The sequence below is a fragment of the Hemibagrus wyckioides genome, linkage group LG11, assembly GCF_019097595.1.
Source record: "Hemibagrus wyckioides isolate EC202008001 linkage group LG11, SWU_Hwy_1.0, whole genome shotgun sequence".
NCBI lineage: Eukaryota > Metazoa > Chordata > Actinopteri > Siluriformes > Bagridae > Hemibagrus > Hemibagrus wyckioides.
In genome coordinates, this window is record NC_080720.1 from 21,143,707 (window position 1) to 21,157,433 (window position 13,727).

Genomic DNA, 13,727 nt, shown 5'->3' on the forward strand with positions numbered 1-13,727 from the left:
ATCTCCATCCTCCATTTTACATCCTCCCCATCGTACATCTTAGCCGTACTTCATCAAATGTGATCTACGCTGAGCGTGTTAGAACATGTCTCCCGGTTAGTCTGATGGATGAAGCAGAATGGATGGGGCAAGTAGCATCCTTACTTCTCAATCTGTTAATCCTGGATTAGGGTGAGACAAGGATAACCTTTATAACACTGTACATCACTATCAGTCTCCAGCTTGCTTCATCATCACATGTCGACCAAAAGCAAGAGGCAGCAGCTTGTGCTAATGGCAACCTGCTAGGAATAAAGGCACTAGCCTGACCGAACACTTCTGCTCTGTTAATTATTGGGGGCTAATAGTTTGAAAGCCTTGGGGAACGTTCATAAACATACAAACACACATGTACCAACAGGCATATTGTCTCTATTCACTCGGCTTGCTGAATTGGATTAAGAGCTTGTGACTGCTCTGAGTTCGCTCTCTTGGGCAATTGAATAGTGTCGTTGAATGCCAAAGCACCTAGCTGTGAGCATACTACTAGTGGTCCAAAATAATCAAGAGACGACTTTGAAAACAGTTGGAGAATTAGGGAATGGTCTTTCGGAAAATTAGGCTTTTATTAATCAGATTTCAGAGTTGAATTAGCTTATCCAAATATATTAATAGCTAGTGTCAGCATTTTTTTTGGATCTAGACTGGTGTGTTGCATTGCAGCTGGTTGAATGATGAATGATTTCACACGAAGCCTCTGAAGGGTGTCTTCTGTCTTTGTTGGCTGTGGTAAAAGCGTGGACACTGTGGTCATCTCCCACCACTAATTGCTATAGGGCCTTTTGGGATCTCATTTAGATGCTTATTGTTGCTGGTCCAAATGACACCAAACAGAAGAGGCCTGTCTACTTTGCCAGGCAAGTTCACAGAGGCCTTTGTGAGGTAAGACTCGGACATACAATCATCCCTCTCTCTTTGCGCCCGTCTCTCTCTCTCTCTCTTCCTCTCCCTCTCTCAGCATTCAATCTGTATTGGTACCTCATACATAAATTTGCATTGGGCTCATATCATATGCAGCTGCTGTAACTGGGCTATCCCTGTTCAGCTAGTCTCCGTTTTAGCCATTTGTATGACTTGTGATTTGGTCAATTTGACCTCATGTTAATTAGCTGAGTCAGTCGGTTGATTACATTTCCCTCTCACCTGAGCTCAGTTCTCCATTTCCCTGCTCTCAGTAAGCACAGTTAAGTAATAAAATAATAAATATTCTTTCAGTTTTAATTAATTGGTCCTCCATGGACAATAACGTACAGATCACATCCAATTAAACTCTGTTTTGCTATTTACATCAGGTTGGGAAAAGCGAATAAACAAGGTAATTGTTTCCATTATGTTCCTCAGAGATCAATTATAAGCTCTGTGGTTTTTTGCCATTAGTGAGCATTAGCATTGTACCTTAGATCTCTGGAGAGGTGGTGTTATAGTTCAAGGGTTAGCACCTCTACTCTCAAGGGTGGCTGTTCTGGGATGTAAATATTTGAGGAGGTACAGGTTGTGCGTCATTGTTTGTTCTTTTTGTTTTGGTACAATGTGCTTTGGTTATGGTTCGAGCTAGCGTAGTTTTAGTTAGTCTTAGCTATCCCAAACCAACATTTGGTTAAAATTTGTAATAACCATGACTTGTTCTTTTTTTTTTTTACTTTATTATTCTCCTTTACTTTCTAAATGTTATAAAGGTCATTCTTTGAATGTACCAATAAACAATTTTCGTTTATTCAGTGGCTACTTTTAAAACATTTGCCACTTATTTTCTAGGTTCTCATCATTCCACATTAAAGTCGCAACCCGGAGACGTACTGTCTATCTCCGCCTTGACAGTGTTATCATTTTTGGACACGTTTTAAAGTCAGTCTTGTAACCTTCGTGCTTCTACAGATTAAGGAGACAATCACACAGCAGATCAAAATTATAGCTCCTGCATTAAGTATTACACTGTCCACTGAGTTTAGACCTGTTAGCAAATCCGTTCATTTTTTACACTTGCACATTTCGAGTCTGGACAAGTAGCAGTCTCTAACGGCTATGGAGTGTTATTTTGTAAGTCATGGAAAGACCGTCTTGAGTTTCCACTTATATGAATGACTGTTCAGTTAAGTCATTGACTCCTAGCCATGAGTTAGGCACGACTATAATTAGCCTAATAAGTAGTGCTTCAATATTTTTTTTCTTTTTTTTTTTTTTTCTTCATGTGGGCCAGTTATTTTTGTAAACATGGCTGCAATAAGCGCACTTCCCCGTGAAAACGTGCGCACTTTGCCCTTAAACCTCCACCACCGTGTATGTGGCATCAAGTTACAGTTTCCAGTGGTGCATTTCTGTTAAACTGTCTGCATCACAACTGTTCCTGCTGTCTCACGTCTCTTACTTTAATAATACAAACTTGGTAATTAGCGTTATATACTAATACTGTGTATTATATTCAGTTGTGCCGTTGTAGCTCAGCTGACGAAATATTAAATACAGTGACCAACTATTGTATAGACATTGTAGGAAAGAAATAATAGACATGACTCTAGTTTCATTGTGGCTATTTATACACTGTAAACTGCTTCAAAAAATACAATGCTGTCTATTAAGATAGTAAAGTAGTAATAAAAAGTTAAGTATTAACTCCAATATGAACTGGTGTGATCACATGTAGGTTATTAAAACCCTGATAATATCATAGGCCTCATTTGATGTCATTAGAACAGAGCGTTTTATTAGTGTTTGATAAGTAAAACCACAAAAAAAACTACAATAACCATTTACCATCCCAGTCCCGCATTTAGCGCTCAGCCACCCACATGGGTACGACAACAACCTGTTCTACTACCGAGTCTGAATTCGACCTCAGGTGATATCATGACTTTGATATCCATGTTTCTAAGCCACAATACACTCGCTCATAATTATTGGAAATCCCCAGCTTCAGCGGAAAGCAAGGAAGAAGCAGCCAATGAGGAAGTATGCAGTAAAATAAATATTAGAACCAGTTAATATGACCTATCTCTTCTCTTGTTTTTCTTTTCTTTTTTCTTTTTTGCATGAGATCACTACATGAACATGTATTTAACCAGACTCGTTCCTTTTTTAATTAGTTTCTGTGCTGCAATAATCACTAGACTATTTCTGGTAAGTAGTTCCTTCAGTGTGAAAATGTAAGTGAAAGGTAAATACTTTGCAAACGATTTCACAAGCTATTTAAAAGGAACTCTACGATTATGCCTCCGACGTGAGAGATCATTGGCGGTACATGGGTACTTCAACTCCCAGGGATTATCATACAAGCAATTCTACCTATTATCAATGCAGCTGTGATTCAGCTGTAGTCATGAAACCACAGGCTGAGTGGCATAGCTAATCACAACAGAGCCAATATAACCGCACAGTTGCGAGTGCGATATTGCAGACATTATACGGCCAATTATTCTGTTTATTTTTGCTTCGCTAGCGGAAATGAATCCCGGAGAAGCCATACTCGCTTTATATTACATGGGCTAGGGTTAGCTCACAGTGATTCATACATTCCCGTTAAAGGTGCTTCCAGTAGAATGGGTGTCCCTTCTTCCTTTTCATCTTTATCTTTCTTAGTGTAAGGCAAAAAAAAGCCTGAAAAGTATCAGTTTCTCTGTCTGCTGATCATGTCACTTGCACTACTGCGGTAATTGTTTCGAAAACATGTGTAATGTTCGCTTGTGACTGCACAACCAACTGCTTAAATATACTTCTTCACCAACGTAAGAATGCAGTGTGAAAACATTCATTCAGTCACTCTTGTACATATTTGCAAAGGGGCACAAACCCTAGTAACCAGTCGCTTTGTTATTATATTCTCTTCCAATGTGTTTTCAGTTAGTAATGTTTTGTATACAACACATAATAATGTGTGTACGCAAGTGTGTTTAGGTGAAGAACATTATTTCTATTGGATCCTGGAGACTGTTGTATAATCCCTCTATAAGGAGTTAAGGTGACATTTATGACTTATGGAGACTTCAGTATTTCTATGTAAGATATATATATATATATAAAGCTTCCCTAAATGTATTATTCTTTATAAAACATCTGTGGTATTATAGACCTGTGGTATTATCATTTCTGTTGAGCAATGACATGACCTCATGCACTGTATAAGTGTGTAATTCTTGTGTATAGTATATCGGAGTTAGCTCTCGACTCCAGGACTCCTTGAGACCTGTGTATTTAGCTAGCTGTATGTTTCCCTCTCCTCTCTTTGGATAAGTAGGAAGTGCTTCACAGCGCCATGTAGGATGAATTAGCATTTGGTCCAGCCTTGCTGCTCAGATTTACCAGATGGCTGTGATGGGAGGGAGTGCATTTCTCACACTGACTTAAGAGAGGACTGCCAGCAGCACTGTGCAGCAAACTAGTCTCAATTTCTACTGAATCATGAGTGGGCTGAAAGGATAGACTGTGAAGTGTAGTTTGAGTGAAGGTTTGTCCTTAAGGTTGCGTGCACAAAGAGAACATATTTGCCATTTGATATTTTATGCACTTTCATGTTAAGGGTGAGATATTGTGGTATGGCGAGTGGTGAGAACATAGCAAAAACAAAACCGCCTATGATTCACAGAGCTACTGGCTTTTTGTGCTGAAAGCTGCAGAGCTCAGTATTTACGACTCAGGTGTGTTTGTCTATATGGAGAGGCTCACAAATGAACCATCGTAAAAGAACAGATTTTTAATTTGTATAGAAATAACCTTGCTGCGAATTAAGAAGCAGCAGGTGACAGCAGGTACACATCGATCACCGTCCCGTAATCCTTTGCACATTTATTTTCCACAACTCCCCTTTGAAAATGAATGGGTGAATTGTTCCAAGATGGAGAGTTCACATTGTGTGTGTGTGTGTGTGTGTGTGTGTGTCATGCGGCTTCTCATGTCTTTTCAGGCCATTTGTTTTTGGCCTTTATTTCGTGTGAGGTGGTGAAAAGTGAGGCAGAGAGATTGAGAAGCTGTGTTGAGGTTGTGACAGGTGCACATGGTGCACCGAGTTGCTACGACTGAATCTGACAGAACTGCAGTGACACAGCTGGGGCAGGTGAACACCAGGGATGGACTACAAATATCCTCCCTTTCTCTGTCTCTCTCTCTCTCTCTCTCTCTCTCTCTCTCGTGCTCAATCAAACACTAAGCCAGATTCAGCCCTCCCATGATTCAGTGCTGCCATGATTGTGTTTTTGTCATCTTAAAACACACTCCTTGAAGAATTTGAGTGCTTTGCAGATTCAGCAAAGGTAGACTGGTGAGCTGTTTAAATGTGTAATTGACACTCTAGAATAAGACATGCAGAGACTCACTAACAAGAAACCGCTCTGGTCGCAAACACTAAAGAAGCAAAGCAAATTTGGGGCATTTTGGTTTTTGGAAATCTCTCTGGTAGCCATGTTATTGCAATCAACTTGTGCAAGAACATTTTGTAACGACTTGATCTAATAATTTCAAGTAGCAAGTCAATACAAGAAGTGTTCAAGACTCGATTTACTCGTCTCCCAACCCTGTAGTCAGTATGAGAGAAACTGAAAAACTGCAGTGTGCAGATTATTTTACATGATGAATGGAGCCTATTATTTGCTAAGATGGTGGCAAGTCAACAGGGCTCCATGATGATGGGGGGGGGGGATCATTATGCAGGAAAGTTTTTATAATACAAGGATATGACATGTGATGAGACTAAAATTTTAATGTGTCTGACTGAACATTCTATAGCTGGTGGTTTATAAAAACAATATTGTCCAAAAAAAAGAAATGAATGTGCACAAATGAGGACACTATCCGGATGCTTAGGATTTTGAACCCTCTCTTTAGTACCACTCAGTCTATCTCTCTCTCTCTCTCTCTCTCTCTCTCACACACACACACACACACACACACACACACATGTGCGTACTTACAAAGGAATTCTGACCAATTCTGTTTGCTCCTGCTGTCATTATTTTGTTTGTGTCCATCGTATTTTAAAAATAGCTTACTTGGTTCTATTTCTAAAATTTAAACAATTTAGTCATATGAACCACAGTGGCTCTGACCAAGATAAAGAATTTACTGAAAAGGAGTCAATAAACCATTGTGTCCAGTATGCTCCTGTCTTAATGAACATGGACCATCACAGCCATGTGTAGATTCTTCCCCAAACTGTTTCCACACAGCTGAGGGTATACAGTTGTTTAGAATGTCTTTGTATGCTGTAGTATTACAATTTTTCTTCACTGGATCTGAGAGACCCCAAACATATTCCAGTATGGTTCCAGTAATGCCCCTGTGCACAAAGCAAGCACACATGGTTTGTCAATGCTGGTGTAAAAGAACTCCTGCACAGAGCTCCGACCTAAACACCATTAGGATGAACTGGAACACTGACACCAGACCTCCTCACCTTACATCAGTACCTGATCTCACTAATGCTCTCGAAGCTGAATGATCATTCCCCTGGATTTTGGAGTGTGGTTGTAGGGATTTGTGAAGTGTGGAGGTTATTATAACATTAAAAAGTGAATAAATCTGGGTCAAACACACACATAGTATAGGTGTGATCCTCTACAGACTTTTGTCAAAATAGTTTAAATCTGACCATGACCTCTGTCTCTCTTCCGCCACTAATATCTCTATCACCATCAGTGGTTTTCTGGGAGGAGTACATTTTATTTAAGTTATGCTAACATGCAGCTGCACCAAATGCCAAATTACTTCCTGTTTACCACTAAACACCATATAACTCGATGGTCTACACCCTACATATCGTGCACCCCATTTGAAATTCAGCCACAGGGGTCAACAAGTGGAATGTAACTATTCCAAAGTACATTAAGGTCTTCATGTATTTTCTACAAATGTGTGTACGCTTTACAGCAGCAATTACTGCTTAGGTGAATTTGCCATGCTGCTCTAGCTGACTGTGCCAGGAACCCTTTGAGCAAGTAGCTAGAAGGCATTGTAAGTGCAGCAAATAATGACAGAGGAGTAATAGTTTTTCGTGTCTGTCTATTCTTCCTCGCAGCGTGCCAGAACACCATGTTTTAGGAATTGTTTTTTCCCCCCACATACACAATCAAACAATTTAAAATCGTAATTAAAATGGCTGTTTAATTAGCAGCTTCCCTTTGGAAACAGTTTTCTCATTGTTGTGTCGTCGTCTTTGTGTGAGTTTTTACCATTTTATGTTTTTATTGACACACGCCTGTTTTCACAGAGTATTCCAAGTTTTAATAGTTTTAACGTCAAATTCACTTTTTTTTTTAAGCGGATTTCGTCTGACTCTTTTTCTGTTCTTATCTTTGCAGGTGCAGGGGAATCTGGAAAGAGCACCATTGTGAAGCAGATGAAGTGAGTGAAATAATGCTTTCATTTGCCATTCCTTATCCTTCCTCTCTCCTAATGCTTAATATTATTCACTTTCACTACAGTGCATTTATGTATAAAGCATCCAGTCAAGATCAGTTCAGTCTTGCAGATGAATGTCAGTAAGCTCAATTGCAGCTACTTGGGTATATATTTAATACACACACACATACATACATACATTTTTTATATATATATATAAAAAATATAAAATGAAGTAATGAAGCATTAATGAAAGTACTTTGAAAGTGAAAGCCATTTAAGTAAATTTTTACTTTCCCTTCATTTCTGTATGTCATCAGTGTTCTTTATTGACATCAGTAGAGTGATACTTTAGTCTGGTGTTTTATAGCGCCTCATCGCTTATCTTGGACCTGCATTTCATTTCCTTTGTAGCGCGGTGTTTCCAGATGCTGCACTCTTCCACAGGAAGACCTTTGTTACTGTGCTTTTAGCTAAATGCTTTGCTCATGATTAATGAACACTGTGTTTTATGATTCTAAAACGCTGCCCTAGTTTTCTTGCTGCTTAACTGGGCTTTGTTGTACTGGGAGCATTCTTATCTAATATAGGTGTAGTGGCCAGGGAAACCCCATCCATATGTGGCTTAATCTTGCAAAACAGCCAAAAATGACCACGAAAATGGGCGAAAATTGGGTTTTCTGCCTGTTATATAGACGGTAATAGTAACACCTTTAAGAAGCTGAAGAATATGTTTCACCAAGACTGTGCAGTGATGTTTTAGTTACTTCCTAACCTTGTGTCCTTACAGGTCATGCTGGTAAGTAAATAGCCAGGTTTAAAAAATAAAACATGACTATAATTTTTCAGTCTGCTTGAAGATGTTTTCATTGCCGGCATGTCAGCTAGCTAAAATTCTCTCACATGGTAAATCCGATGCTTAGATCAAGTTCCAAGTTATGAGCCATAGCAAAATGGACATGGGTCTAAACAGTATAAACATCAAGTACCATCGTTTTAAACCAACAGAACAAAATAAATCAGTTGTCATTTAGCCTGGTTGAGGATGGAAATGAGTCTACGGTGACGTGGATAATGGTGATGCTTATTGATGACTTTTTTCTTTCTTTTTTTTTTTTTTTTTTTTTTTTTTTTTTATAAGTGTCTCTAATGTTTTCCATAAAGGTATGATATAGATGCTGTTTGCTTGACTCAGCTCAGGATAGTTAGTTCCAACAAAATGTATTAATCAATTAATAATGTGAAAATGTCAACAGGATATTTGGGAACAAATGTAGTTCATAATGTAAATGTCATGAATTCTGATGGGCTGGAAATCTGTGTCTGAATCCGGACATTGACTTCCCTGCTCTTATTAACATTTTAAGTACAACACTAAATTTATTACAGATCAAAAGAATAAATAGCAGGAGGGCTGAAGTCTTTGAATGACATTTTCTCTCTCTTAACTTTGCGGAGTAAGCCAATTTACAAAAACTGGAACTTGTGACTGAGATGTGCAAAGCCTGGTTTGAACTTTAGTGGACTGTTTTCCAAATGCATTATAAAAAGTACCAGTATATCTGTTTTTATGTAATGGCATGTAATAAATTTGATAAATTAACTAACATTAATAATCTTGCCATGACATTTAACTTATATAGACTGGTAAAGTATAATAAGTCAAATAATAATCTTCACATCTATCTATCTATCTATCTATCTATCTATCTATCTATCTATCTATCTATGTGAAGACTCATTTGCAAAAAATCATGCAGATACAGGTGAGCAGCTTCAGGTAATGTTCACATCACACCTCAGAATGGTGGATAAATATGATCAGTGATTTGACTGTGGCATGGATGTTAGTGCCAGACATACTGGTTTGAGTATATCTCTATCTCCTGGAATTCTCACAACTAGCAGTCTCTAGAAGAGACTGAGTATAGTGTGAAAAACAAAAAACATCAAGTGAGTGACAGTACTGTAGGTTTAAGTGCTTTGTTGAAAAGAGAGGTCAGAGGATAATGGCCAGATTGGTTCAAGCCAACAGGAAAAATACAGTAACTCAAAAAAGCATTTTTTTTTTCTTACAAAACTGGAGTGCATCTCAGAACACACTCGACACATTGAACCTTGCCGTGGATGAGTTACTATAGCAGAAGACCATATTGGGTCCACTCCTGCCAGTCAAGGTCAAAAATCTGAGACTACATTGGGAGCAGACAGTTGAAGATTAGGAGAATAAAAAACTTTTCTTTTTCCAATCTTCTGCTGTCCAGTTTCAGTGATCCTGTCCTCATTATAGCCTCAGATTGCTGTATCCCAGGAGATCAGCAGTTTCTGAAATACTCAAACCAGCCTGTCTGGCATCAGCAATCATGTCAAGGTCAGAGTCACTGAGATCAGATTTTTTTTTTCTGATGTTTTATGTGAACATTAACTGAAGCTCTTCATTTGTATCTGCATGATGGTACACACTGTGCAGCTGCCACATGATTAGATTATTGGATGAATGTATAGGTGTTCCTAATAAAGTGCTCTTTGAGTGTAATTTAAGTATAATAAGTGGGGACGGTTCAGTGGCTAGTGTTGCCATCTCTCAGCTCTTGAGTCTTTGATTCGATCCTGAGCACGAGTTCCAGGTTCTCCGGTTTCTTCCCGAAAACATACCAGTAGGTGCATTGGCTGCTCTACATTTCCCATAGGTATGAATGTGTAAAAGTGTTTGTGTGTGTGTGTATGGAGTACTGCAGTGAACTGACATTTTATTTAGAGTGTATTTCTGCTACGTGCCAAGTTCGATCCACCATCACCCTGACCTAGATAAAGCAGTTCCTGACGCCGAATAAATAGAAAATAAAACGAAAAGTTCTATATGCCAAATGGACCAATCACAACACGATTTTTTTTCCTGTGCTTTTCTGTAAAACGGCTCTCAAGTGTGTCTCCTTAGCATTTGTTAAGCACAAATAAAAATGGATGAGTGTACTTTATTCGTAATTAAAGGCAGAAGTGCAGGTAAATTTGTGTGCTGCATTTTGGAAAGAAACTCATCAATCAATCTAAATGGAGTCTAATTCAATTTAAACCTTATAAACCATATGGATCTGCCAGGTTCAGTAAAAATCCAGCAGCATGATGAATAGGAGCTCACTGCCCTTTCTTTCATTTCATCCTTCTAGATTCATATCGACTAGCTAAAGAGAGCAAATGCACTCTGAGTGGCTTTTGCTTCGATTTACCTCGAGCAGTCTGATTGTACAAGCTGACCTTTACTGTAACCACACTGAAGAGGTCTCAGGGTCATGCTCATCTACAGGAGCAGGCACTAATCCCCACCCTTTAGTTTAACTGGCTTGTTGAACGAAATTATAACTCGTGTAGCATGCTAGATAGACGGAGGGGGGATCCTTCCCCAAATCTCGAATCATAATAAACAAATGCGCCTTTCCACAGGATATTAACGCGCGGTTGTCTAGATTAGTTCCATCTGATGAGTGCCACTGCTCTAATCAGCCTGATGTTTTTCGGCTGTGCTGTGATTACTATTGTCAAAAAGCATTCAGTTCTAGCAAATACATGGATATCAAGGTACAGCTGTTCATAAATTAGACAGTTGACACACAGAGACCAAAATGATCCAAACTCCTGGAAGCTGTTCATTTTGAAAACGAATGACTGCAGTTTGATGGTCATTTATTTTGGAAAGTCTGGAGAAGTCAGCATGAATAATTTACATTTTATTCTGTGTTTATTATTTAAAGCAGCCCCCCCCCTTCTATCTCTGTGTGTGCTTGATTTGCTTTTGTATAATAATCTCAATGCAATTAAAAGGTTGTGGTTACAGATATAGACACACACATACACGTACATGTAGACGGGCACTCAGATGGCCTTGAATGGTTTAATAATTCACATTACTCTGGGGCAGTTAGGCTCCAGATCCATTTTTTATGAGAAGGGAACGTAAAAAGCTCAAAACCCAGATTATTACACTTCAGAAAGATAAAAATGGCCACAGAGCAGCTTGCACAGACATTACCTCCCTCCTGTCTTTGCTACAGGCCACATAATGTTACAGAGGCAAAATAATAGCCCAGTACTGGTTCATATTTCTTCCCATGCTGTAGTTATACGCTGGGCATATGTGGGCTTGTAAGCCAAGTCTCTATCATCACTTTTGTTTTCTTTTAACCCTGTGTCTGGCTTAATGGTTTGTATGAAGCAGGGATTTAGAAGTTCTTGAGCAAATTCACCCCCAAATCTACACACCAATCTAAACACAACCTCCTTGAAGGAAAAAATCCACCCTGATTCACCTGGATATAAATCTTTATAAAAACCAGTGGCTGCCTAGACTTATATAATAGTGAAATAATGAGTATCAGTGGTTTGAAGGTCTGTTTTCACTTCAGTTAATGATTCCTATATTACCCCACAATGCCATTCAACTGTTTGCTGATAGTGGAGCCAGTACCTAAAGAGAGTGATGCAGCAGTGCTTTTAGTCAATTAGTCTGTCCACCTTTCCTACTTCATATGGTGCCAAAGCTTCAACATGCAAGCTAATACCGCTGTCGCTGATGCTCATCACCTCTCAGATGGCAAACTAGCTGGGCCAATTTTCCCATAATTTGTGCACCTGGAATAAAGGAAATGCAGGAATAATGACAACAATTCAGAGCTAGACCCTCTATGCAGATTACAAATACTTAAATACGCTGTTTATTAGATTTTTTGGGTTTTTTTTTAACATTCAACCAGTCTTTCCCCATAGTGCCTGTAACATCAGTAAAAACATCTTACTTCAGCATAAAGCACTGCACATCTTCCACGATTGAAGGCTTTGTTGACAGCAAAGCTGTTCTCCTGTCTCATGCCTGATCTCTTTCAACTTCCAGAATCATCCACGAAGATGGCTACTCGGAAGATGAATGTAAGCAGTACAGAGCTGTGGTGTACAGCAACACCATCCAATCTATAATGGCCATCATCAAAGCCATGAGTAACCTCAAGATCGATTATGGAGATTCAGCGAGAACGGTAGGAAACCTGAATGGTGCTCTGGGTTTCAGTAAACTGGTGCAGCTGAATTGTAGACTAGATTAGCTGCAGTGTAGAACACTTAGCATTTTTTAAATATATACACTGCTTGTGGTATTAAGGTTAATTGCCAAAAGCTTCTTTTTGGAATTGCTTAACGTCCATTTCATGTTCTCAGCAAGAATGTTTTGAAAGTAGAAATGGATCATCTGAGATATTTCTTGATATTAAGACATATTAGCAGCGGCTCGCCCACAGAACAATATTTGTGGTTTTGAGCGATTAATTTTCTGGGACAATCCGCAAGTTGTACTGAACAGTGAATCACAGCCTAATCTTATGACCATCATTCGGTATTAAGAGTTTATTACGATTCCAACGTTTTATTTTCATAGCTAAAGGTTATTTACTGATTGGGTTCAGTTTTTCAATAAATAATGATTTGGTGTCTGTCTCTCTCTCTCTGTGTTTCTCTCTGTATGTGTCTGCTTGTCTCTGTGGGTGTCTGTTTGTCTCTCTGTGTGGGTGTCTGTCTCTGTGTGTGCCTGTCTGTCTCTCTCTGTGTGTCTGTCCATCTGTCTGTCTCTTTGTGTGTGTCTGTCTCTGTCTGGCTGTCTGTCTCACTGTCTGTCTGACTGTAGGATGATGCAAGGCAGCTCTTTGCACTGTCTGCTGCAGCAGAAGAGCAGGGAATCCTCCCAGACGACTTGGCCAATGTGATCCGCAGACTGTGGGCTGACAGCGGGGTGCAGGGATGTTTCAGCCGCTCCAGAGAGTACCAGCTCAATGACTCTGCTGCCTAGTGAGCACATGCGCGCACACACACACACATACACACACACACAGAGGAAACTTAACCTTCACAGATTCTTAAAATGGTCAGCTATGACGAATTACTTCTCAATTAGATCATATCAGTATTCCCACACACTAGTATTTGTGCATGTTCCTACGTCAGACAGGAAGCTCTCTGGCTTGTTAACCTTGCATCCATCACTGTCAGGGAGGTGTGTTGACCAAAGTGAGATGCATCAAACAGTCACAATATGCACACACACCTAATACCTCTGCCACTATATATGTAAATATATGAGAGACATCCTTTCTGTGCCTCCATCTCACTCTACTTAAATCTATTCTCATTTATTTTTTACTTCCTGCACATCCACAACCAGCATTACCTACCCATTCCTCACGCAGCTTAACTCAATCCACTTTTCCCCCCATTTGCTTTAATGAATAATGAGAAACGAAGGTGAATGAAAAAGCAGAGCGAAGGTAAACAGATTGGAAATGTTTTGTTGAGCAGAACGTACTGCTTGCAGTAGCACAAATGAG

The 13,727-nt window shown here is 39.3% G+C and overlaps 1 protein-coding gene across 1 annotated transcript in view; it reads left to right on the forward strand.

The window, feature by feature from the left end:
- gnai2b (guanine nucleotide binding protein (G protein), alpha inhibiting activity polypeptide 2b) overlaps positions 1-13,727 on the forward strand; it is a 47,528-nt gene that overhangs the window by 27,614 nt on the left and 6,187 nt on the right. Inside the window, exons 2-4 of the mRNA XM_058403095.1 lie at positions 7,323-7,365; positions 12,248-12,389; positions 13,031-13,191. Coding sequence (XP_058259078.1) covers positions 7,323-7,365; positions 12,248-12,389; positions 13,031-13,191 — 346 coding nt within the window. The remainder of the gene's footprint in view (positions 1-7,322; positions 7,366-12,247; positions 12,390-13,030; positions 13,192-13,727) is intronic.